Source organism: Lutra lutra, chromosome 8 (genome assembly GCF_902655055.1).
Source record: "Lutra lutra chromosome 8, mLutLut1.2, whole genome shotgun sequence".
Lineage (NCBI taxonomy): Eukaryota > Metazoa > Chordata > Mammalia > Carnivora > Mustelidae > Lutra > Lutra lutra.
In genome coordinates, this window is record NC_062285.1 from 38,666,583 (window position 1) to 38,693,372 (window position 26,790).

At 47.7% G+C, this 26,790-nt stretch overlaps 1 protein-coding gene across 6 annotated transcripts in view; it reads right to left on the minus strand.

The window, feature by feature from the left end:
* Window positions 1-20,959, minus strand: part of DDX11 (DEAD/H-box helicase 11) — a 36,453-nt gene extending 15,494 nt beyond the window's left edge. For 2 of the 6 annotated variants that reach the window (XM_047740952.1, XM_047740946.1), the window contains exons 1-8: window positions 20,854-20,959; window positions 17,800-17,943; window positions 15,775-15,960; window positions 15,382-15,529; window positions 8,804-9,052; window positions 8,260-8,346; window positions 7,809-7,966; window positions 824-869 (exon numbers count right to left, since the gene is read on the minus strand). In XM_047740952.1, the coding sequence (XP_047596908.1) occupies window positions 824-869; window positions 7,809-7,966; window positions 8,260-8,346; window positions 8,804-9,052; window positions 15,382-15,525 (684 nt within the window). In that variant the 5' untranslated portion in view covers window positions 15,526-15,529; window positions 15,775-15,960; window positions 17,800-17,943; window positions 20,854-20,959. Of the gene's footprint in view, window positions 1-823; window positions 870-7,808; window positions 7,967-8,259; window positions 8,347-8,803; window positions 9,053-15,381; window positions 15,530-15,774; window positions 15,961-17,799; window positions 17,944-20,513; window positions 20,623-20,853 lie in introns of those variants that run through there. The other 4 variants (XM_047740950.1, XM_047740948.1, XM_047740947.1 and 1 more) reach the window with 4 other exon arrangements.
* Window positions 20,960-26,790: the final 5,831 nt, after the last annotated feature.

Below are 26,790 nucleotides of genomic sequence, written 5' to 3' on the forward strand. Positions count from 1 at the left end.
AAGATCTCCATTCTCTGCACATCAAGGAATGCACGGCCCAGTAGGCTGAGGGACTGGGGATAGTGGCCACAAACACACAAACCTAAAGCAACTGGACTCTGTCCCACAGCAGATCTCAGCTAACTTGGGGCCCAGGCAGTCCCCACCTCCCCACCTCAGCTCCAGAGGTTTACAAAAACACCCACAACATGGAGCTCCTCCATCAGTCCTGCTCAGCCATGAATCCGGCCACTTCACGGGGCTTGGTCATTTCAGGACAGGCTGCCTCCCTGAGCTGTGGTTCCCCAGTGGGAAAGAACAGATTCTGGCGAGCGTGTCGGGGGTGGGCTGCCCACACACTCCTCCCAAAAGGCTAGGGGGCCAGGCTTGCAGTAGGACAAGGAAAGCTGAGCTATGCTCTATGCTCCTCCAAGACTAAGAGCGAGAAGAGAAGAGAAATAGGGAGAAAATATCTACTTTTAACAGAGAAAAATCAAAGTCTTACACAAATGACACCAAATGTTTTAAAACATGACAAATGTCTGAACCCTACATACCTCCCAGCGCTCCGTGCCAACGGAAACACAGACAAGAGAAGAGGGAACCAAAGGGCAGGGCGCTCTTGCTCAGGCCTGCCCTCACCCCCTAGCACCTCCAGACAGACACCACCGGTCCATGGGCCTGCCAAGTGAGCACCCCAACACCGAGGTCTGGGTCTGGGGAGCCCCAGAGTCAGGAGACTAGAGGCTCTTTGTTGATGACAGAGCGAGAAGCAGCCAAGGGGGCAGACACAGAGCCCTGGACTCAGGACCAATTCCAGAATACCCAGGACACAATGTCTTACCTTAGTTACATGTTCTTCCTCTGGGTCATCCTCGTCCTCGTCCACTCTGAGAGAGAAAAGAACACAGAAACTCAGAGAACTCAGGCCACCTGAAGACACACTTGAGTGAGCACCTACTGCATGCCCACAACGAGCCCTGGACCTAAGCCAGATTCGGTCCCTGTCATTGGAGGCCAACAGAGCTGAGGCTGAGCTCTGAGCCAGAGACAGACAAGACACATCCCAGCAACAAAGTTCCACCAAAGCAAGTGCCTGCTTGCTTGCCCACTGGGTCAGAGAGATGCACCGAGCTAATACCAGCCTGATCCTCCCCCGCCCCCCGCACTCACGAGGGAAAGGAGAAAGGGGCACAGTATTCCCAAAACCTACATTCACTGTCCGACTCTGTCCATCATCAAAGGCTACTCCATCCTTACTGTCCACACCTCCAGCAAACTAGAGTTCTCGCAGTCCCCGCAGAACTGTGCTCCTCTTCACCCCCTCGCAGCCTCGGACATGCTGTTCTCCCTGCCTGGCAGGCACTCGCCCCTCACTTCCTCTTTTACCTAGCCAACTGTGTCAACCTTGAGATGCCCACATAAACACGGCTGCCGTCCTCCACCTCCCCGAGAGGCTCGGCCAGCCCCTCGCCACACTGCTGTGGCCCCCTGCACCTGTTCTTTGCAACACCCATGTCCTTCAAAAGCACTTATTCTGGGTCTGTCCGCCTCTCTAGACTCATGTCTGCAGGCCAGACTCTGGGGTATCTTGCTTCTGAGAGGGCCAGGGGACTCACCCCAGCCTCGGCACACGGCAGGAACTCCAAGCACATTTCCTGAGGGAAGCCACAACTGACTGAAAAAAGATGCTGTTGCCCAGAACCAGACAAACCTCTTCTCTCCTTGGCACCTCACCCCTCCCAGCAATGAAGGAAGAGCCCACATGCACTGAGGGACTGGGAGGGAGGTCAAGTTTGCATTACAAGGCGGAATGGTTAGCTGACATTATTAGTCTAGGCTCCCCCCCAAACAAAATCTTTTACAGACACACTCCCCCTACAGGGCCATCACTGGGATTCTTCTTGTTCACCTGGGAATTTTTTTTTTTTTTTTAAAGCAGAAATGCTAATTCCCTTGGGCAATTAGAAAAGGATTATTTATAGGGTTGCTTTTCTGGTCAATAAATAATTATTCAGAACCCTTTGTCTGACAGGCCTTGATTTAAATCACATAGCACAAGGTGAGCAAACTCAATAGGATCTAGATAAGAAGCAGGATGTGTGAAGAAAGGAAGAAAGGAAGAAGAGCAGAAATTTTATGTTCAGAACTGGTTGGGGCACCTGGGTGGCTCAGTCAGTTAAATGTCTGCCTTCGGCTTGGGTCATGATTCCAGGGTCTTGGAATTGAGCCCCCACCTCAGGCTCCCTGCTCAGAGGGAGTCTGCTTTTCCCTATCCCTCTGCTGCTCCCCCTGCCTGTGCTCTCACTCTCACTCACTCTGTCAAATAAATAAAAATCTTTTTTTTTTTTTAAGATTTTATTTATTTGACAGAGGGAAACACGGCAAGAGAGGGAACACAAGCAGGGGGAGTCGGAGAGGGAGAAGCAGGCTTCCTGCTGAGCAGGGAGCCCAATACAGAACTCCAACCCAGGACCCTGGGATCATGACCTGAGCCAAAGGCAGACGCTTAATGACTGAGCCACCCAGGTGCCCCAATAAATAAAATCTTAAAAGAAAAAACAATTGGTTGTGTTCTCAGAGAGGCTCCTCCTCCCTCTCCAAATACCAAGGCATGAAGCTGCAGGAGTTAATCCGCAGGATTAATGGCTCAGGCCCAGGCCCTGGGTAGTAGCACTTTGTTACTCTAATATTCACAAACTCCACTCAAGTCCTTTCTCTTGTCCCCCCCCCGGGGGGGGGCGCCCTCCTCTCAAGGAGAAGTACAGGGGCGGGCAAGTCATCTTGGAGGCAGGAGGCAAAGGGTTTGCGGAGCATGTCCTACCTCCCCAAGGTGGGATGCCTAAAGAGGTCTGACCATCTCAGCCCTAGCCAGGGTCAGAAGTTTTGGGTTTTGTTTTTTTTTTTTAAGATTTTATTTATTTGACAGACAGAGATCACAGTAGGCAGAGAGGCAGGCAGAGAGAGATAGAGGAGGAAGCAGGCTCCCCGCTGAGCACAGAGCCCGATGTGGGGCTGATCCCAGGACTCTGGGATCATGACCGGAGTCGAAGGCAGAGGCTTTAACCCACTGAGCCACCCAGGCACCCCAGAAGTTTTGGTTTTAATCCAAGTCCTGAAATCTGTGCTTAAGGGCAAGCCTCTAGCATCAACAAAGAAAAGCCCAGGGCCAGATAATTTCACTGGCCAGACTGATGAGGATTTCGATATTTAAAGAAATGATGCCAACCCTTCTCCAGCTCTTCCAAAACACAGAAGAGAAGGAACACTCCCAAACTCATTTTATGGGGCCAGTATTACCCCAATACCAAAGCCAGATAATGACACTACATAAGATGTACAAGCTACTATATCCCCGATAAAGACAGATGCAAACACTCCCAGCAAAATGTTAGCAAACTGAGTTCAATAGCACACGAAAAGGATCAGGTCCCAGGATCAAGTGGGGCTCCTGCCTGAAAGATAAGAACAGCTCAACATATGCAAATCAGTAAATGTGAAACATCAGTCAACAGAATGATAGACAAAAGTCACATGATCATCTCAGTAACACAGAAAAAACAAATGACAAAATCCAACACCCATTCATGATAAAAACTTTGCCATATGAGGTATAGAAGGAATGTACCTCGACAAAGGCTATCTGTGATGAGCCCACAGCTGACACTGTACTCAGCAATGAAAGCTTTCCCACTAAGACAAGACTAAGACGAAGGTGCTTACTTTTAACTCTTCTCTGCAACACAGTGGAAGTCCTAGCCAGACCCATCAGCCAAGAAAAAGGAAGAAAAAGCATCCAAACTGGGAAGGAAGAAGTAAAACTACCTGTTAGCAAATGACATGATCATACACAGGAAAAGCCTGAAGATCGCGCCAAAAAACTGTTAGGACTAATTAGCAAATTCAGTGAAGTTGCAAGGTACAAAATCAACACACAAAAATCAATTTCATTTCTGCATGCTAACAATAAACTATCTGAGATAGAAATAAAGAAAACAGTCTAGTTTACGATGGCATCAAAGGCAGTAAAATACTCAGGAGGTGAACACTTACACACTCACAGCTACAAGTCTTTGATGAAAGAACATGAAGAAGACACGAACGACAGAATGGCCCATGTTTGCAGGTCAGAAGAATTCATGCTGCCGAAATGTCCACACTACTGAAATCCATTTACAGATTCAGTGCCATCCCATATCGAGAGTCCAGCAGTATTTTTAACAGACATAGGAAAACAAAGATCCTAAAAATCATATGGAACCACAAAAGACCCCAAATAGCCAAAGCAATCTTGACAAAGAAGAACAAAGCTGGAGGCATCACACTTTCTGATTTTCAACAGTATGTTATCAAAGAGTACAGTACTGGCATAAAAACAGTAGAGTAATCAAGGCAGGAAGGTACTGGCATAAAAATGGACACATAAGACTCGTGGAACAGAACCCAGAAATAAACCCATGCATATACAGTAAAGTAGTATTTGACAAGGGAGCCAAGAATACTCAATGAGGAAAAGACCGTCTCTTCAGTATGTGCTGAAGAAACGGAAGAGTCACATGCAAAAGAATGAAACGCGGGGCGCCTGGGTGGCTCAGTGGGTTAAAGCCTCTGCCTTCAGCTCAGGTCATGATCTCAGGGTCCTGGGATCGAGCCCCGCATTGGGCTCTCTGCTCAGCGGGGAGCCTGCTTCCTCCTCTCTCTCTCTCTCTCTGCCTGCCTCTCTGACTACTTGTGATCTCTATCAAATAAATAAAATCTTTAAAAAAAAAAAAATGAAACGCAATCCCTATCCTACACCACTTACAAAAACTAACTCAAAAGGGATTAAAGACTTAAATGTGAGGCCTAAATCTCCTAGAAGAAAACACACGGAAAAAAGCTTTATGACATTGGTCTTCACAGTGATTTCTTTCGCTATGACATCAAAAGTATAAGCAAAGCAAAAATAAACAAGTGGGACTATGTCAAAATAAAAAGCTTTTGCTATGGCAAAAGAAACAATCAACAAAATGGAACAGGAACCAAAAAATGGGAGGAAATATTTGCAAACCACCTATCTGATAATAAGGGGCTTATAACCAAAATATATAAGGAACTCCTAAAACTCAAGAGCAAAAAAGAAATGATCTGACGAAGAACAAGCAGAGGAACTGAACAGACATTTTTTCAAAGTCATACAAAAGGTCAACAGGTCCGTGAAAAGATGCTGATCCCCCAAGGAAATGCAAATCAAAACCACAATGAGTGGGGTGCCTGGGGGGCTCAGTGGGTTAAGCCTCTGCTTTCAGCTCAGGTCATGATCTCAGGGTCCTGGGTTGGAGTTCTGCATCGGCTCCCTGCCCAGCAGGAAGCCTGCTTCCCCCTCTCGATCTGCCTACTTGTGATCTCTCTCTCTCTGTCAAATAAATAAATAAAATCTTAAAAAAAAAAAAAAAACACACAATGAGCTATCAGCTCACACCTGTTAGAATGGCTATGATCAAAAAGATTAAGTATTGGCAAGGGTGCCTGGGTGGCTCAGTCACTAAGCAGCTACCTTCCGCTCAGGTCCTTCCACTCAGGTTGTGAACTCAGGACCCTGGGATGGAGCCCCATGGTGGGCTCCCTGTTCAGCAGGCACAGGGAGCCTGCTTCTCCCTTCCCCCGACCCTGCTTGTGGGGGTGCACAAAAGCGCACGTGTGTACTCTCAAATAAATAAATCTTTAAAAAAGAAAAGAAGAAAAGATAAGCGTTGCCAAGAATATGGAGAAAAGGGAATCCTGTGCCCTGAGGGCAGGAACGTAAATTGCCACTTTGGAAAACAGCACGGATGTTCCCCCCAAATTAAAAATATTAAGTAGCATATGATTAGGCAAGTCCACTTCTAGGTATATACCTGAAGGAAACGAAATCCGTATCTCAAGATCCCTGCACCTCCCTGTTCACAGCAGCAACTAATTAAAACCACCGAAGCACCCCCGGACAGATGAATGCATAAAGAACACGTCGCACACACGGTAAAACAGCCATAAAAAGGCAGGCAATTCTGCCAGCTCTGACAATCCAGATGAACCCTGAGGGCATTGTGGTAAGTGATGTTAAGTCCCAGAAGGACAAATTCTGGGTCATCTCTTGTGCGGAATAAAAAAAAAAAAAAAACACCCAAACTCCTAGAAGTAGAGAATAGATTGCTAGGGGCTCAGGAGTGGGTGAAGGTAGCCAAAGGGTATGATCATTAATAAGTGATTAATAAGTAATAAAATTATTTTAATTAATAAGTTTTATAAGTGACCATGTTAACAACACCATATTGTTTATTTGAGAGATGCCAAAACAGCACATTTTTAAAGAAATATTACGTATGTGAGGTAATGAATTAAGTGACCTCATCACAGTGGTCCCTTTGCAATACAGACACCTATCAAACCCTCATGGTATGCAACTTCAACTCACACAGTGTTCTATCCCGACTGTAGCTCAATAAAGCTGAGGGGGAAAGTAGGAAGTCAGAGCAGCCGGGACTACGAGCGTCCTTGGGTCAAGTCAGATGGTGCACTGCAGCCCAGCTGTGAAGGTTTTCGCCATTACCCGTCAACGGCAGGTTTCAGACACTGGAGTTACGCTCTACACACACTCGGTCACCACAGCGTCAATGACAACGTGGGACACATGGGACCTGCAGTCACCTTTAGAGGAGCAGGAAACCTCCCTTCCAAGCTGGGAGCCCAAGAGGAATGACCTCTAGGGGCACGCATGCCTTGGGGGCAGAGCCCCTGATGTCAAAATGACCTCAATGCCCTTCCTAACGCCCAAACCCGATCAGGTCGCTCCCCCACTTGTAATGGCCCATGCAACATGGAGAAAGACACCCAGGGCCCTCGGTGGAACTCCAAGGCCCCCACAAACTGACAGCTGCCTCTTTTCTACCTCATTTGCTTTTAGCCCCTGGACCTTCTCTGTGTCCCTCAACCCGCCAAACCTGCTCCCCTTTCCAGACCAGGGCACCAGCAGACCTCTGACTAGCCCTGTCCTCCAGGTCTTCCCACGGCTCCTTCTCACCCTTCCTCACCTCCTCGGAGGCCTCTCCTGGCTTCACCCAGAGGAGCAACCCCACACTCTACCCACTGCCCCGGTTTTATTTTCCTCCTGGGCAAATGCACTCATTCCGCGAAGTTACCATCTGTGTGTTTGTCCCACCCCCCAGCTCCAACCACACGCGAGCTCGCCCAGGGTAGGGGGCGCATCCGGCGGACTTGACATCGGGGACCATGCTGCACCTAGAGCTGGCCCACAAAGGGCATCTGTGCAACTGAAGCGTGAATGAAAGAGGAGCCCCGACAAGGGGCAGCTGTCATCTTCAGGGTCTTCTACTCCACCCAGCAGCTTACTGCTCACAAATCAGAAACCCAGACAGAAACCAGACGGTGGAGACAACAGCTTAGGCTAAGGATACGTTGATGGTTTACATCCTAAAGCTCCATGGTGTCGTCTGGGAGCAAGGAGCACATGACTAGAGCCGGCCCCGTTGGCTCCACGGCCCAGCTGCTTTGTCCCCAGCCCTGTGACTTCAGCTAGGCACAGCCCCCACTGGGTGTGACATGGAGACACAAACCTGGTGGGGGCAACGGAGCTCAGACCCACAGAGCCAGCGCCGGCAGACGGAAGGGCACTGTCTCCAGCCTTCTGAGTGCTCCAGAGGAGCCCGGCTGAGAGCAGGGGCAGGGGGCTGGCACGCCATCCCTTCGGACGCCTTGTGAGGGGCAAAGCAACCTGCCTCTTTTTGGGCACAGGAGCCGCCCCCGTGGCAACCCGGGCAGGGGCAGTGGGTGAAGGAAAAGCGTCGTCTCACCCGCGAGCCGCTCCCTTCTCCTCATCACTCTCATACTCGGCGAGGACCAGCTCCTCCTCCCCAGACGCCAGCGGCTCCTGAGGCTCGGCCTCTGCTCCCGCCGCTAGCATCTCCCTGCTGAGGCAGAGGAGACGCTCCATCTCTTCTTCCTCTTGTCTCTGCCGAGGAGCATCGCCAAGCGGGAAAGAGAAACCAATCTCAGGACTGGACCCCTGCCCCCCCCGGACTGAGCGGCCTCTGAGCGGCTACCACGGAGGATGACACACACGCCACTACCACAGGCCTCACTCTCCTCCCAGTGTCTAAGGTATCAATACCTCAGCTCAAGCTGCAGCTACTGGGGGATGAGAACTCAGCTTGTGGGGGTGGGGGGTGTCCGGCCCTGGCCACTCACCCAGGGGAGCAACGGCACCCACGCACTGTCCCCGCCACCCCGGCAGAGGGCGCTCACCACGCGCTTGGCTGCATACTTGAGCTGCGCATTGTGCCGAATCTGCCGCAGGCGCTCCTCTCGCTTCTTCCGCCTGACCTGCTCCTCCTAGAGAGTGAAGCAGCCAGAAAGAAAACCCCTGCTGAAGTCCCCAACCATGCCTTTCTTAAAGAGTCCGGGGCAGGGCGGTTCTCCCTTCCGTGGGCAACACTCCAGGGGGGCAGCAGCATCCCTGACCCTCAGTGTGGGAGGTCCACACACTTTGTCCCAAAGCCACATCCTCTCAATCAAATTCATTCCCTTAATGGAGTCTGCAGCCACAGAACCGCGTTGCCAAGGGCAACGGTGAGGCTCCTTCCCTGGGTGGGTAATGAATGGAACCCTCCACCCCGTCTAGAAAAGGCCTGTTGACATCAGCTTTGAAAAGACAGCACAGGTGCAGCACCACTGACTCAAGGAGGCACTGCAAAGGCAAAGGACATGCTAACCCCCAGAATCAACCCCAAATCACCAGCCAAGCCCTGTTTCCTGGATGGCTCCCAGCTCCTGTCACCCCACAGCTCACCTTCAGGCGGTCCACCAGGTCCCTTTCTTCTTTCTTCTGCACAAACTGAGTCACCCAGTCAGGCTCTCCTGCAGGCCTCGGGGTGTCTGGAGTCTCTTTGCAGGAGGATGAGAGAGACAGGGGCTGCTCCTTCCTGTCACTCAAGGGGACAGTTCCAGTTTCAAGGAGACGTGCCTCTTCCTGATGTTTCCTCTGCTCAAAGTCACGGAGCCAGGAAAGAGCCCCACAAATAAGACTTAAAGATTTTCCCTATAAGAAGAAAAAATGTCTTCAAAAAACAAGAACAAAAACCAAAGCTTTCCAAATAACGTTTCTCATTTTAATAAAGCCTTCAAGCAAGGTCTAACTTTAAATATTAGAAAGCACTCTAAGACCAACCTGAGAAAGGACAGGAAGGGATTTAGCAAAAGGACAGCCAGAAAAGATAAGAAAAATAAAAATAAAAATAAAGTTCCTGGCTTAATTATATAGCTCACTATTCCTAAGATAATTTAATGTGGCTTATCAGGTTACATATAAGTACTGCAAGTTAACATAATTAGAAGCTGAGGAATTAGATAAAGTCCCAAAAAAGAATTAAGGCCAAAAACACATGCCTTGAAATCCTATATACTTGCAACGGGGAGCCCCATTTGGCTCTGTGCTTTAATACAGCCATGTGCAGACAGAACAGGATCAGTCCCATGAGATCCAGTCTTCAAAAAATTTTTAAAGCAAACTAATTGCTCTGGAGAACACAATTCTTAATTTAAAGACTAGAATATCCCCTATGGGTCCTCCCTGTGGGTTGAATTGTGTCCCCCACAAATTCATATGTTAAGTCCTAAATGTATGTCTCAGAACGTGACCTTATTTGGAAATAGGGTCATTGCAGATGCATGTAGTTAAGAAAGAGGAGGGCCCTGATCCACTAAGACTGGTGTCCTTAACACAATGGGGAAATTGGGCCACCGTGGAAAGCCCAGAGGGAAGGCAACGCAGTGAATCACAGGGAAGGCTGGCCTTGGACTTACTGAGGAGGGGGCCGGAACAGTCTGCTCTCAAAGCCCTCCCTGCCAACACCCTGCCTCTGCACTTCTGGCCTCCGGAGCTGTGAGACAGTATGCTTCTGTGGGTTAAGCCCCCAGCCTGTGGAGCTCTGTTAGGGCAGTGAGAGCACTAACTTCGGGGAGGCTGCTGCATGGGCCCCTTCCCTAAAGCTGCTGCTTCTGGGGTCCAAAGGGCAGTTCAGCTCAGGCAAGCATCTGCAGGAGCCAACATGCTCTGGTCAGGCAGTCAACTATCCGAGTCTGCTTAAGCCAAGGGGGTCTCAGAGCATCCAGGGGTCCTGAACCTAATATGGGCTTGAACGAACTGTAGGTAAAATGCACAGTGCGTAGGGTTGGGGATAGAGTGGAGCACAGTAGCTAAGGCTTCAGACTCCAGGCTGCCTGGCCAAACACTGGCTCTTCCACTTACCAGCTCTGTGACCTGAGGCTAACCTCCCTACGCTTGTGTGCTCCACATAGGCAAAAATGGGAAGAGTTAAAGAAATAAGATAAAAAAGGAGGCGATGTATATGTGTGTGTATGTGACAGACAGACAGAGAGAGAGAGAGAGAGAGAGAGAGAGAGATAGTACCTTCCTCAGAACTGCCGTAAGCATTAAGTAAGTTCATACTCATAAAAGCTAATACCTACACCAGGACTAGAACAACACCTGGTACGTAAGTGAGCAATAGGAGCTAGCTTTTTTTTTTTTTTTTTTGCTTTTGTTAAGTAATAAATTATTGTGTCCTTGAATAAGAACCTATTTCATGAAGTTCCCTTGAAAGGAACTTGAAATAAAATCCCATGAAGATTTGATTTATTTATTTGTCAGAGAGAGAACACACACACAGGCAGGGGGAGCAGGAGAGGGAGAAGCAGGCTCCCCGCTGAGCAGACAGCCTGATGCAGGACTCAATTCCAGGACCCCAGGATCATGACCTGAGCCAAAGGCAGGCACTTAACCGACTGAGCCACCCAGGCGTTCCCTATTTCATGAAATTCTTAAAAGGCCCTATGACAGAATGGCACTTCTGAAGAATGAATGGATAACATATCTTTGGAAAAGCCCATATATACCATTTCTCTCAGCTTTTGATGAATACAGAATGGCAAAGCCCTCTAAACAGCCCTCCCCAGCAGCAGCTCGAGAGCACATTCTGTATTGCCAGTAAAATGGGGAACCACTGGCTTTAGCCATCAACAAGCTAGGGTCAGGAGAGCAACCCCCTGTAACAGTGGCCCAGGGTCAGACAGCTGGTCAGAGCCAGCACCCTCCCCTGGAAAGGGAGCTGAGGACCTTCCTAAGGGAATGTCAGAGTTATCTTCCCACAACCACTGCGGGCACACTCTATCACAAAGAGAAAGGAGAACTGAGGCCTGCAATTCTATATCCTCTAGTAAGACAACAAAAATTTAAATTGGAAAACATTAAAAGGATATAGGACCAAATGCTCATGTTAGGAATAAACTTAATAAAGTATCCACAACATACCTAGCTTTGAACAATGTTATTTCATGGGGTACCATCCAAGATATCACAGTTCTAAAGTTTACGCCAAGTACATTCATGCACTCTAAACACCCACACTGTTGCGAGCACTGGGCTTGATACTGAGAAAGAGTTCTCTAGAAAATGCCCAAAGGCACAAACTTAACACACGAACCATGGCCATGGGGCATCACCTTTCCCTGTGAAGCATGGGCTCCATCCAGGTGGAGAGGTCAGCACAATATGGGGGACTGATGAAAAGCTATAAAGGGGACACGGACAAGGGAAGCAGCAGCATCAAGAGCTAAGCGTGGAGCTCAGCCACCGAGGCAGAGGTGAGGCACTGCGTGTAATGGTACGGCACCCCGGTGAGCGGTGGGGCGCCCATGATGGGGAGAAGAGCTTACTACAGGCGTGATTTAGACAGTGTCAGAATGGGACAGTAACTGAAGTCACAAGGACAGGAGGCCCTGGAACCAAGAACATCGACAAGAAAGGGCTGAGCAGAGGAACAGGTTACATGGAACTGGCAGAGCGCTGAGATGGGGACCTGAGCCTCCAGGTTACACAGGACAGAATGAACACATGCTCTTCTGTGTTCTTTTCTGAAACATGCTAAAATTACACCAAAGGAATAAAAGAGGCTTAAAACCCACCGAAACAAAGAAAGCAGAAGAAGGGAAAGTAACAGGTTTCAGGAGAGATGGAAAGCAGACAACCGGAACTGAGAGGAGTAAAGGATGCTAAGCTTGAGTGCCTGCAGAGATTCCCTGATATTTGTGCTCAGAAGCCCCAAAACTGCCAGGGACGTCCCCACCGTGCAGGAGACAGAACGTGTACCCTCTGGAGGGGCTGAGCCAGGAGGGCTCTGGAGATGGCGGGTCACGCGAAGGGTGGGGAAAAGGGCCAGACCCAAATCAGGACACACAGTGAAAGACCATGCACCTGAAGCCACTTCCCCAAGACACCTTCAAGAATACTGGCCATCAGGCTGGGACCAGAAGGCAAGGGTTTAAAGGAGCCTACTCTGGAAAAACTGGATGGCTCGAGCGACATCACACAGACACTAATCACCGGACACCCCAACAGAGAGGCTAGCCCATCAGCCCACAGCCAGCCTCCAGCCAGCCCTGCGGTGGCTTTTTCTTGAACACCAACAGAAGACAGCCGAGGGTCACCAGACATTTGAGGAAAGCCTCTCAGCAAAGCACAGAACCCACACTGGGGGAGGGAGGAGGATGGACGATGAGATGATACAGGGTGGAAAAAACTCAAAAATGCTACTTTAACTGATATCCTCAGAAAGATATTACTATTTCAGGGAGACTAGAACAGGATGCTATTTTTAAGAAGCAGAGAATAAGAACAAGGTCCTAAATATTAAAGACAGAGTAACAGAAATAAACTGAAGAAAAAGACTGGACAACAAAGTCAAAGGAATCTTGAAGAAGCAGAATTCAAAGCAAAACAGAACAAAAACAAACCAATATGCCCAACGAGACAGGCAATTAGAAGACAACATAGTAAAAGGATTAACCAGAAGGTCCAAACTCAAAGAACGGGAGTACCAGGAAGCTTATCAAATGTGTAAAAACATCTCAGAATGGAAAGAGAGAAGCTTCCTGTTGCAAAGTACCCATCAAGAGGCCAACACAAAGAACTGACCGCACTCTTCCAAACCACCACCAAGAAGTTTCGGAATACAAAGGACACTGGATATCCTGAAACTCTGGAGGGCGGGGTGGGTGGACCAGGCCACCAAGGACCGAGGTGCAGGTTGCACTGGACTTCCCAGTAGCAACATTGGAACCCAGAGGGTGGAGGGAGCAACCGGGAGGGAAAAGCACTCTGCCGCTAGAATTATACAGCCAACCAACCAATCGCTATCAAGCAAGTGAAAAGGCACATTGACACATTTTCAGACCAGCATACTCTCAAAATCTTACCCCTCCATGCGACCCTTCAGGAACGTTCTCTTCCAAAACAAAAGTGAACCAAGAAGACATGGAATCCAGAAAACAGAAAATCCAACCCAGAAAAGAATACACACAACAGGGATGAATCCCCAAAATATATACTCAGCCAGTATAAGAAGCCAGTCACCAGACAGGACTTACTGTATGATTCCACTCCCATGAAACTTTACAAAGACAGAATGCGTCTGCAGAGATGGGAGGTGATCACTGGCTGCGGTGAGGGTGTGCGAGGGGAAGAACAGCAGCCAAGGGTACAACAAACCCTGGGCTGATGGAAACGTTTTCCATCTTCACTGCGGTCGTGGTTATATGGGGTTTACATCTGTCAATACTCACTGACTTGGGGATTTAAAAGAGGCATGTTTCATTTTATGTCAATATAAAGTTGATTTTTCTTTTTATCAAGGAGAGAAAGGAAATCCCTAGTATAACAGTTGTGAAGTAGATCTTAGGAGAACATAGAGAAGAAAGTCTCCAGGGTAAAATGGAGTTAGTAACTACTACAGACCGAACTGTGTGTCCCCACAAATTCGTATGTTGAAACCCTAACCCCCATGGGACTGTACTGGAGAAAGGGCCTTCAGGGAAGGGATTACAGTTAAATGAGGTCCTAAGGGCAGAGCCCTGATCTAATAAAACTGATGTCCCAATAGAAGGAGGAGAAACACCAAAGATCTCTCCCCCATGTGAAGACACAGTAGGAAGGGGGACCCCTACAAGAAGGAAGAGTCGCCACCAGAAGCCAGAAGCTGCCCAAACCTTGCACTCGCCAGCCTCCCAAACTGTGAAATAAATTTCTGTCCTCTTAGCGCCCAGTCTGTGGTATTTTGTTATGGCACCTGAGCAGCCTGAGTAAGCTATAATTTTAAGGATGGACTAGCATACGGAGAGGCCCCTGGATGGTGTGAGAAAGTGATGTAGGTATACTAAAAACTAGACAAACTTTAAAAGGCAATTATCAACTCTGGGAAAACAAAAATTATTCCAGAAGAAAACCCATAATCAGAGCATCCTGACTTAGCAGAAGCTAAAATTTTCCATCTAAGCTACATCCAGAGGATGGGGCACAGGAGGGAAAGGAAACGGTTACAGAGCTACATCTTAGCTATCACAAGAGGAAGGCACAATGACTAGAATAAATTGAGAAACAGCACCAAGCTTACAATTCCAGATATGCTATGCAAGTGTATTTCTTAGGAACCAGTTAAAAGAATTCAAAGGACCTGCCCAAAGAACCAAATTTGGTAAATTTAACTTTTTAAATGGCATGCATGCATTATTCTTTATTAGATTTTTCATATGACTTTAAACAAAGGAGAGGGAGATGTTCAACGACACTAACTGTTGCTGAGAGGTCAAGTAAGGACTCAAAACACCCAAATCTACTAATCAGGAAGTCACTGCTGATACTAAAAGCCATCTCAGGGGACTGGTAGGGGAAGAAGGCCTGCTGCACCAGCCTGAGAGCCTCCTGTGGATGGAACTTGCCAAGCTCCACGGGATGACAGGGACATGGAGGACCTCCAGGAGGTTGCAGCCTGGCTGAGGGACCTTCGCATCAACGCTCACTATCACGTAGTACTTTCTAAAGGAGAGGCGGGGGCTGCTCGCTATAGCTCTAATGCTCTTCCCGGCCACCCTCTGATAAATCCCTCTGTCATTCCACTCCTGGAAGGAAAAGCTCACAGGCCTTTGACTGGATCTCCCCAGCACTCGGTAACCTGGTAACCTCGTTCCTGAAGACTAAACCAGTATGTTTAACCTGTGAAAAGCCAAGGTAATCCGTTTCTCAACATCAAAGCACTTGTGTGCCCAGAACAATTTGGAAAGCTTTGGAGCTATAGGTCTTGGTTCCTATAGGCATTCACATTCTCCTTTGTCTTCAGCCTAATTGTTCTCAAACCCTGGGGCTGCATTTAATCTTTAATAGAGGAAGTGACTGTTACTCAGAAAGGTAAACCAAGGGAACAACTTTGCCCAACTTCAAACCATGAAAATTTCTGCCTAGGTTAACAAGCATGCTAGGTGGCTTCTACGGTGTCATAATCAGGGTCTCTCAGAACCCTCCTGATGATTCATACTTACAGTGCCAGTCGGACTCTCAAATATTCCAATCTTGCCAGCCTCCAACACCCGATACAGCTCTGCCATGAAGTCTTTCTGGATGGAATAGGGTGTGAAGGGAAAAGGGAAATGGATGCCACCAACCTCCTGGGTTTTATTAGCCATGGTCCTAAAGGGGGGGGAAAAAAGGCTTGAAATCTAGAGCAGTTCCTAAGAGCAGTCTCTGTACTAGTTACGGAATCTCTCCTCAGGCTGTAGGCTTTTTTGCAAACAGAGACCATGTTCTCCCCATGGTGCATGTCCTCATGAAGCCATACCCAGCTCAGGCAACCCGTCAAGTGACATTTGTCAAGAATGGCTATGCAGAACACAGCCCAGCAGAGTCCCGCAAGAGAAACCACCCTGCCATCTTACCTGGGATTCCTATGCTTCTTGGACACCCTAATGCCTCCAGGAGAGGCGCGGAGACTTCGTCTGGAGGACCTGTGCCCTGGAGGTCAGGGATGTTGCTACCGACTACCCGTGCAGCGCGGTTCTGCACATGTCCACAGCACGGCCGTCGCCTGGCAAAGCTGTCGCACGTACTCCTGCTGCCAAGGTCTGTAAAATTATGACACACAGGCAGAGGGTCACGAGTATGGTTCTTTATGTGGCACAGGTACATGCATACATCCGTACCTCAAAGGAATCTTCAGTTTGCTTCTTCGTTCGTCATGGCCTCCATTTCCAGAATACATCAGAGCTGCCTCCTAAAGCCTTCCCAGCCTCAATAAATAAGCGCTTCCTGTCTGGTTGCAGACTGGGAGAGCTCTGCTGACAGGGACTACGTCCTGGCTAGAATTCCAGAGCTCCCCAACACTGAGACTGATGTGTAAAACAAAGGCAAAAGAAAACTTACTAAATTTCCTTACTACCTACAGCCCACTGACAAGTCCCTGAAACAGGGAGAGTGACTAGGGACTCAACTGCCTCAATGTTAATACTTTGCTAAGGGCAAAAGGTGATCCTAGCCTGACTACCCCACCGCCCCTCCCATGTAAGTCCACTTTAACATATAAAAATTCCTTTGGAGTGTCGCCTGAGTGGCTCAGTCGGTTAAGCCGCTGCCTTTGGCTCACGTCATGATCCCAGGGTCCTGGGATCGAGTCCCACATCGGGCTTCTGGCTTGGCAGGGAGCCTGCTTCTCTCTTCACCTCTGCCTGCCACTCTGCCTGCTTGTGTGCGTGCACGCTCTCTCTCTCTCTCTCTCTCTGACAAATATATCTTTTTTAAAAAATTCCTTTGGAAACTTCTTTATCTCTAAACACCCCGAGATATGTGTTGGCAATCATCCCCCAAGCATATGGCCCACTGATATACATCTAAAGGGGCTCATAACTAAGGTTTTATTAGACAATAATAAATGACCTTTCCCAACAACAGTTAGCCCTCTCAAGATCCTGGAAAACTTGCTTCCAAAATTCCTTAGAGACTTACATTATCCCTAGTCCCCTCCCAGCTTGAAAGTATATAATGCACCACTGCTCATGACCCCATTGCAGCTCTTTCTGCCCACGGATCCTGTCCCCGTGCTTTTCTCTTTCCTTGCCAGGCCAAGGTCTAAGAACTTCTCAGCTCCATGTTTGATCTTTTTTCCCCTCTTCTGAACCAAATTTCTCCAAGATAGCTTCTGCATACCTCTTCTTCCTTTAAATTTTTTTTTTTTTAGATTTTATTTTATTTATTTGACAGAGATCACAAGTAGGCAGAGAGGCAGGCAGAGAGAGGGGGGAAAGCAAGCTCCCTGCTGAGCAAAGAGCCCGATGTGGGGCACGATCCCAGGACCCTGGGATCATGACCCATGCCGAAGGCAGAGGCTTTAACCCACTGAGCCACCCAGGCGCCCCTAGATTTTTTTTTAATCTTTATTTTAAGTAGGCTCCATGCAACATGGGGCTTGAACTCATGACGCTGAGATCAAGAGTCACATGCTCTACCCACTGAGCCAGACAGCTACCCCAACCCTTTCTTCCTTTCATCACCATGTGGAGGACTGACCCTTCCATTCTGGTTCCCACACTCTCTTTAGAAGTCACTGCTCCAAACTATTTGGAAGGCCTATCTCTTCTAAGTACAAGTACTAATCAGTCTGAAATCCACCTACAATCAGCTACATGACTGGCTTCAATAAGACCAGTGACAGTGTCGGTACATTTATGAAGGGAAAGGTAATTGCCATGACACTCTTCTGTTTATAGTTTAGGAGCACCTAACAGGACAGAGGTCAAAGAACTACAAGGGTGACACTTACAAACTAAGACCACTTAATACTGAGAGGGAGGCATATAATTAAAAAAAGAAGAAAAAAAAAAAAACAGGAAGAAAAGAGGAAGGTATCTAACAAATTTTGATCACCTAATATGCGTTAAACACTGCACAGGCCTTTTTACTATTATTACCCTGGTTAACCTGTACAACACTGTAAGGACACAGTTGTCGGGTACTCATGCTTCCAGACACTAAGTAATTCTCAAAGGCAGAGTTAAGAGAAAACCCAGGAATCCACACCAAAGTCCATATGGGTCTCTTTTAGTCACATTCATCTGGAAAGAGATAACCAGCAAAGGCAGAAGGGAGATCTAATAAAAATATACATATTGAGAAATTATGCAAAACCTACAAAAAGCCACTGCAGAGTGGGATTTCTTGCAGACTAGAATTACAAAGTAATCCAGATCCTAAGAGAGCTCCAAGAACTTCTCTAACAAGCAAATACCCACAGATTGCCCCTCTGCCGCTCAGTCACACGCCAGATGGAGCCACTCGCTGACCTCCGCTTACTCATAGCTTCTGCCTACTCTAGACTTGGGCTGGCACAGGGCCTCTTCAGCACCCTCTACCTTTGAGCTTCAGAAGGGGAAATTCTTTTCACTTTTTTTAGTTCCAAAATCCCAAGGGAACAATCTCATCAGCATTGCCTGTCCTTTTAAACTAGATCACTGGTCAGCCTACAGACTGGTGAGGTACCCAGCTTGATCTAATCGTATTTGCTGCTTCCCACCCCCTTCCACCACTGTCTGGGAAATGATAGACGTTTCCTTGCCAGGCCAAGGTCTAAGAACTTCTCAGCTCCATGTTTGATCTTTTTTCCCCTCTTCTGAACCAAATTTCTCCAAGATAGCAAATTTCTCCAAGAGGCTTCTCTGAGAAGCCTCCCCCTCTATTTGGCCACCCAATCTGGGTCAAATACCACTCCCTATCCAAACACACATACACCACCCTGCTTGAAGTCACGCTTTTGTCTCATTACCCTGTATTTAATTTCTTCATAGCTCTTAGCACTAGCTGAACTTCTTTTATTTATAATCCTTTCCTACCAGAATACATGCGGCATAAAAGGAGGAACCCTGTCAGTCTGGTTCTTCCCTGCCCCCCAGCACCAGAATAGGTACTGTGGCACCTAGCAGGCAGTCAAATAAATTCTGATGGAATGAACAGCCAGCTTGACATGGTGGCTGTAAGTAGAGGTTTCTGTTCTTCAGAGGTGTGGGCAGAGGAGGTTCCGCAACTAAAATATCTAGTCCAAGGGCCCGTTCTTTAATGGTTTCAAACTGCTTTCACAGAGCTTCACAGCAACCCTGTGTGATATTTTCATTACTCTATTTTATAGAGGAAAACACAGAGACTCAGATAGGTTGAGACCTGCCCAGTCACTCAGCAAGTGCTTGAACCCAAGACTTGAACCCCCATCTGCCAGACCTCCAAGCCCCTGGGATTCACAGTTCATCCCTCTTCCTCCCACCAGGGCAAGCTGACTAAAAAGAAAGACTTGGTTACTAAACATCAGAATGACAACATGAAACAATACAGAGGAAAAGTAATTATTATTTCACTTCCCTGTGGGTGGTAATTATGGATCTCATTATTCCAGAAGCAGCACAGGCTAAATCACAAGTTAAAGAAGCATTGCATAAATGCTTGAATAATGGATTGACTGAGTGCTATTAAGGACATTTGATGGGACTTTTTCTCACCTCTTCAGGTTGGCTGTGTGGCGGACAACCACGAACCCAGGCACAAATTCTCCCTAGAATTCCCCAAGAGTGCTAAGGCATACGCCAGATACTTATTAAAGCAGATAAAATACATGAAAGTATCTCAGGTATATGTTAGTTCTGAAAGCTCATTTTCTTCAGTTCTCAATCATCACTCATTATTTGTGTATAAACTATTGCTACAGACTGAATTGTGTCCCCCAAAATTCATGTGTCTTCATGTATATACTGTATATATTGTGAGAGCCCCAAGGATGGAGCTGGGAGGGAGACAGAAGGCTCCAGCAAGTGAGAATGAGCAGGTTGTGGGCCAGGTCCTGGAGGACTGCTGTTGTGCTCTGAGTTAGCAGCACAGTATAGACTGTATTTGAAGATAGGGCTTTCAGTAGGAAACTGAGGTGAAACAAAATTAAGAGTGGGGTCCTAATCCTTATAAGGACGGGTGGCCTTAGAAGAAGGGGAAAGAGGACTCTTTCCACACCATGTGAGGATGAGGAAGAAGCGGGCCATCTGCAAGTCAGGAACACAGCTCTCACAAGGAACCAAATACGCCAGCACCTCAGACTTCCCAGACTCTGCAACCGTGAGAAAACTAATCTCTGTTAAGCCCCCAGTCTAAGGTACTTTGTTATGGTAGCCCAAGAGAACTTGAAGCCAGCGACGATTGTGCGGTTATGTTCCTGAAACACTTTAAGTTCACACACCTGGGAGACAACACAGCCCAGAAGAAGAAAAGTTTCTCCACACCTGCTGCCAACTCAGAGCACAACAGCAGCGCTCCAAGACCTGGTCCACAACTTGGGCCACCTTGCTGGAGCCTTCTGTCCCCCTCCCAGCTCCACCCTTGGGGCTCTCACAATATCTAAGAAGAACCTGCTAAATATTAGCATTTATTTCCACATTTAGGGCACCTCCTCCAACATTCTGGTCAATCCATTCATCCCAGTCCTCTAGACTGACCCCCTACTTCACCTCGATTCCCTGACGGGCAGTAAAGCACAGCTTTCAACAGTATGGGAGCTGGGCTCCAGGGGCCAAGTACGGGATCCCAGCTCATGTTAATATCCCTAAGCCTCAGTCTCCTCATCTGTAAAAGAGAAACAGGTAACAACACTCACTTATAGCATTGTAGTGATCACTAAATAAGGCAATTGATGACAAGTGCCTTAGCACAGCCGGGCTAAACTGAAGCCCCCGACGCGCGGTAGCTGTTCTCACGCCCAAGCGCAGCTCCACAGCCACTGCAGGTCCCGCCCTCATTAGTCCGCCCTTTCCCCGCGAACTGGTTCCTAGCCTGCCAATCACACGTTGGTCCCGCCTCTCCGGCTTCAGAACCGAATTTTCCCGCTCGCGGCTCGCCCTGCCCCTCTGCACAACCGCCCGCCGTGTCTGCGCTTCCACTGGCGTCTACCGTCTATCCTCTCACTTCGCCTCATCCTCACGCGGCACCGCGCTCACCTTCTTCGCCGGCGGGACTGCTTCGCTGAAGCCTGGCGGACGACGAGCTCGAGCAGAAGTTCCCGGAATTTCAAATCGCGCCGCACCTCCGTCAGCGTGCGTCGCCACGCCCCCGCGCCAGTGCGCCTGCGCAGTCCGGAACTCGGAAGGGCGGGTAGACTGATTCGCCTTTTGTACTTCGGCGCCTGCACAGCGCATTCAGCCGGAATTTCCCCCCCCCCTCCCCTAGCCGCCGGAAACCGTTGTCATGACAGCACCCTAGAGGCTGGGGTCAGGATTCCGGGCTTTCTCCCTTTGCCCTCCTGCCAGATGCAGGATGTTTTAGTGATCTTCCACTGACTGGCACCAAATGTACTGAGCTCAACGGTTGCTTGACTCGATCAAATTGGCCAATATTGATCAAACACCCAAAGGACGACGTGCTGTAACCAAGAATCAGAAAACCCGTATTCTGGTCCCGGCTCTTGTCAGGCCTTACGAATGAACCTCAAGTTATTTTACCTCTAAAATGGACGGCATCTGCCTTGGTCACCTCGACAGGGTTGTGCATGGTCTTGGATATCCTGAAATCGTGTAGATTAAAGCACTCTAAGAGAGTTTAGGTTATTGTTCCCACCGAGTACCAGGCACTACCCTGAAGAGAAGGAAGCAAGGAAATCTAGTAAAGCACCAGCCCGGCTATCAGGAACTTCTAGGTAGGAAAACAAACATGTCACCTTCACATCTCTGGAATTGGGTTCTCCTTTGTTTAGTCTGGGAGATAAAACTACACCTGATCCCTATCAACTTTCTGAAAGTATGTCCAGTGATACTATCTGGAGATAGCATTAGATCCTATGGGTTAAGGGCTCAGTCCTACAAGACTGCTCCTGCCCCCACTTCAGACACCCAATTACAGGTCTAGGTTGTTACCTATGCCTCTGACCCACTGGGCTATAGATGATGCGAGGTTCCCAGGACCCCACCCTACCCCCAGTCAGATTGATTTGCTGTAGAGAGTCAGGGAAACATTTGCTTACTAGGTCATCAGTTTATTATAAAACCCAGATGAAAAAGATGCATAGGGCAAGGTTATGTGGGAATCTAACATACCTTCTCTAGTAGTACCACTCTCCCAGGACCTGCATGCATTCACTAACAGAAGATCTCTGAACCCATTACTTCTGGGGTTTTACGGAAGTTTCATTATGCAGGCATGATTGATTAAATCATTAGCCATTGGTGATTGAATATTTTTATCTCCAGGCCCTCTCCCTTCCCAGGAGGTCTGGGGGTGGGACTAAAGTTCCAACCTTTTAATCTTTTGGTTGGTTCCCCTGGCAACCAACCTCCATCCTTCTGTTACCTAGGGGCCTTCCAAAAATCACTACATTAACATAACACACCTCCATCTATCTCAGTAAATTCCAAGGATCTTAGGAGTTCTGCGCTAGGAATGGGGACAAATACCAAATACAAATTTATTACCACAATATCACAGAATGATCCTAAGAAATGATAAAGGAGATATTTAATACTAAGTGCTCCTGCGGAATGACATAAGTAATTGGTGTGATTTCCCAGCAGGATCAAGGGATGTTAGGGTTAGTTTGCTGGAATTCGAAGGAAAGGCTTTCAGGAAGAGGAGCGAGTGTTAAAAGCTGCATAAAATCATAAAAGTTAAAAACTGCATAAAAGTGGGAGTTTATAAAAGGTGATTCTGAGGGCGCCTGGGTGACTCAGTGGGTTAAGCCGCTGCCTTCGGCTCAGGTCATGATCTCAGGGTCCTGGAATCGAGTCCCGCATCGGGCTCTCTGCTCAGCAGGGGGCCTGCTTCCCTTCCTCTCTCTCTGCCTGCCTCTCTGCCTACTTGTGATCTCTGTCTGTCAAATTAATAAATAAAATCTTTAAAAAAAAAAAAGTGATTCTGATGTCGGAAAGAACATTCGGGTTCGAAGCCCACGCCAAGAAAGAATTATTGAGACATCTTTGGTGCAAAAAGGTGATTTTATTAAAGCATGGGGACAGGACCTGGGGGCAGAAAGAGCTGCAATGGAGTCATGAGGAGTGGCCCATTATATTCTTTCAAGCTGGGAGGGGGCTAGGGATAATGTAAGTCTCTAAGGAATTTTGGAAAGCGAGGTTTCCAGGACCTTGAGGGGGCTGGCTATTGTTGGGAAAAAGTCATTTACTACTGTCTAACAAAACCTTAGTCATGAGCCCCTTTAGATGCATATCGGTGGGCCATATGCTTGGGGGGTGATGGCCAACATGTATCTTGGGGGGTTTAGAGATAAAGGAAGTTTCCAAAGGAATTTTTGTATGTTAAAGAAGGCTTACAGGATTTGGGGGTGGGGGACGGCTAGGATTGTCTTTTGCCCTTAGCAAAGCGTCAATATGGAGGCAGTTGAGTCCCTAGAGAAATGTCACTCTTCCTGTTTCAAGGACTTGTCAATGGGCCATAGGTAGTAAGGAAATTTAATAATTTTCCTTCTTCGTTTCCCACATCAATTCCCGTGTCAGTTATTTTTGAGTACTTCCGACTACCAGTGACTGTGGTAGTTCGAAGTTAATAAGAAAGTAATGGGGTATTGAGATGTGGCCCACCAAAATCCCAAGAAGGTCTCTGATACCCTGCTTTTAGCTTTAAAGTTGATGTAATATTGCACTCTATTGCATGTTTTAGAAAAAATAATTTTTTTTAGAGTAACTGTCATCTGGTAAACTTGACTCTTAGAGATAATGCTCACTAGGTTTTGGCCCTATTGCTTCAAATCTCCCTCTGTCTCTAGCCACACACACACACACACACACTCCTAGAGTATTGAAGCCTCTGATTTAAGAAGCACCATTGAAGGAATTGGAGAGGATAAGACTCATGAAGGTAAGTCAGGGTCTGGTTGCAGAAGACTTTAAATAGCAAGGTGATACATTTAGACTTCATACTTGTAAAAACAAAACAAAATTCAAACAAGTAAATTTGAAGATCTAATTGGGTTTTTTAAACAATTCACTCATCCCATCTAGGAAGCCCAGAGGAGCCCCACTGATTTAAACAAAAGTAAGGTTTTTAAAGACAAAGAAGGCATTTAAAAGGAAGAAAGGAATTTGTTAGTGAGGAATGAATTGTTTAGGCAAGGTTGACCCCTACCCCCACCTCAAAGGGAGCAGAAGGGATCTATCAGTAAATTTCCTGGTCATTGACCAGCAAATTCCCTGTTGACTGATTGGTTAAAGATTAAATTCTTGGGGGTTCAAACTGCAACTAGATTAGGTATTGATTCATGGTTTATTGATTTAGCCTAAGTGACATTTTGGACCTGTCATTTCCTTTTTAACATACTGTAAGCAATTTGCAAGTCACTGAAATATTTTTGAACGGAGGGACAAAATTGAAAAAGCAATGTCTTGGAAATATTAAGCCGGAAGCAATGTGGAAGTGGTGCCAGCAGACTAGGTCCCGGGACTCAGAGGGGGATCCCACCGGACCAGCCAGGAGGGCCCCTGGCTGCGCACAGGATAGTAATCAAATGTGAGCCCAGGAGGAGGTGAAAGCCAAGTTTATTGGAGACATTAAAAGAGTGCAGGTACAGAGTGTCTGGGAGACTCAGAAAGGAAAGGAGAGAGGGTCTTGTCTATGTTTGGGGTCTGGGGTACGTATTCTCTCAGGCATCCAGGAACCAGTTAAAACAAAGATGAGGGCCCATGTGTTATTCCTTGGAGGCAGGGGATCTTGGTGTCAAGATGTCTAGCGCCCATGGTCTGGAACACACTTAGGATGACTTCTTCCGGTCATGTGCACCTGCTCCTTCCTTAGATGTTAATTACTCTAAAGAAGTCATAAACTCCCTGTCTCCTCCAAAGAAAGACCTACATTATTTGCACTATGAGGCGTAGGTAAAGTAGGGTGCTGGTCCTAGCAAGGATAGAAGCCGGAGAAGAGGCAAAAAGCAGATTTTTTTAATGAAGTCCTTCAGTTTCCCTACCTCAAATGGTGTTTTGGAAGGGACAGAGACCAGAAGCAAGTACACAAGCCAGGTTGTATGAAAGGTCCCCCACTAATGGGTCCGTGATTAAAGGAGCGAGACTGATACAAAGCGAAGGTCAAGCAAAGCTCTATTTCATGCCAAGCATCAAGAATCAAACCATCTGGCCAGGGCTTTGCCTCTTACAAAGAGGGCGACACCCCCGCCCCAGCCTTACCGACTAACTTTCAAAGGGCAAGGGCCATGTGGTTGGGCCTGGCCACACACAGGTGGCCAATGAGATTGTAACACACAGAGAAAGCAGCACAGTCATACTAGGTCACACACGTGATGAGGGAGCAGGAGGCTGGCTGAGGACAAAGCAAAAGCTGGCACCTTGCACCCCTTCTCCATCCGCTCCCCTCGGTAATGTGTGTGACATTCCTGAGGCACCCCTGACTGCTATAAACAAGAAACAAATAGTTTACTTGCAGAGATCACAATCCTGCAAGACAGAGACTCCCTTGGTTTACAAATGTCCTAGAGATCTACAAACAAAGAAGTTACCTTATCAATAGCACAATTTCCAGAGGCAAATAACTCAGTTCCTCAAGCCCTGAGTAAAGTTAAATTTCTTCTAACCCCAAATCTCACTAGCAAAGACGCTTGATAGCAGAAATGTGAATGGCTTGCCAAAAGACAACATTGATCAAGCCGCAAGGCCTCCCGTATCCCGGCACCTTGGAGGCCCTCTTTAGCATATGAAAGTTCCATTGAAACCTCCCTTCCCCTCACCTTCCCCCAACCGCAGGGTACAGAACCTGCCGCCCCTCACAACCTGGGGCAGCTCTTCCTGCCCACGGTCCTGTCCCCGTGCTTTAATAAACCACCATTTTGCACTGAAGATGTCTCAAGAATTCTTTCTTGGTCATCGGCTCCTGACCTCAGCCCACCGAACCTCACCTAGGTTCTAGAACTTCATCACACGGGTGGCCAACTGAATTACAATTTACCCTAGAAGATATTTGAACTTCACCTTGGTCAGAATTGGTGCCCAAAAGGCAGGGCCCATACTCCTTGGTAGCTAAGGAGACAGTATGCACCCCCCCCAACTGATCGGATGTCTCCACCTGGCCTGACCCACCCTTATATCTGGGCTTTGTTACCTGGGACTGGTTTCCCGGGCTTGCTTTTAGGTAAGTCCCTGAGGAGGGGCAGGGTCAGTTGAAGTTTTACTGCATAAACAACAAAATCACTGTTTAACCCAAGATGGAATCCCTCCTGCTAAATAGGCCCTTACATTGTGCAATAAACCTGACCATGCAATAGGGAAACGCACTTCCAAGGGTGGCAGCAATAGAAATGAGAGGATGGAGGCAGTTACTATGAGGCTATAAACCTGCAGGTCACCCTCTATCCTCCCCTCATCTCCACCCCATGGATCATCTATAAGATAGATACCCCTAACATTATACTCTGCGCTTTGTCCTCAGGTAAAATCAAGACTGTTAGACCTATGTGGACCACCTCTGCATTTCTTATTAAATAGCCTCAGAGAGTGTCATTCATTGAATTTTAGCTCAAAGACCTTCTTAACAAACTCCTCCCTAAACTCAAAAAAATCATGGGAGAAAAAAAAAATCATGTACAAATGTGCTTTCTATAAGTCCACAGTGAGAGCCATTGTAGTTTGATGGGGTCCAGGAGCAAACCGTCATGGAGGAATTCTTGAGATGGTTTTGGTGCAAAAAAAGGTGGGTTTTAGGGATGCCTGGGTGGCTCAGTTGGTTAAGCGGCTGCCTTCGGCTCAGGTCATGATCCCAGCGTCCTGGGGTTGAGTCCCACATTGGGCTCCTTGCTCAGCGGGGAGCCTGCTTCTCCCTCTGCCTCTGCCTGTGCTCACTCTCTCTGACAGATAAATAAAATCTTTTTTAAAAAGGTGGGTTTTTTGGGGCGCCTGGGTGGCTCAGTGGGTTAAAGCCTCTGCCTTTGG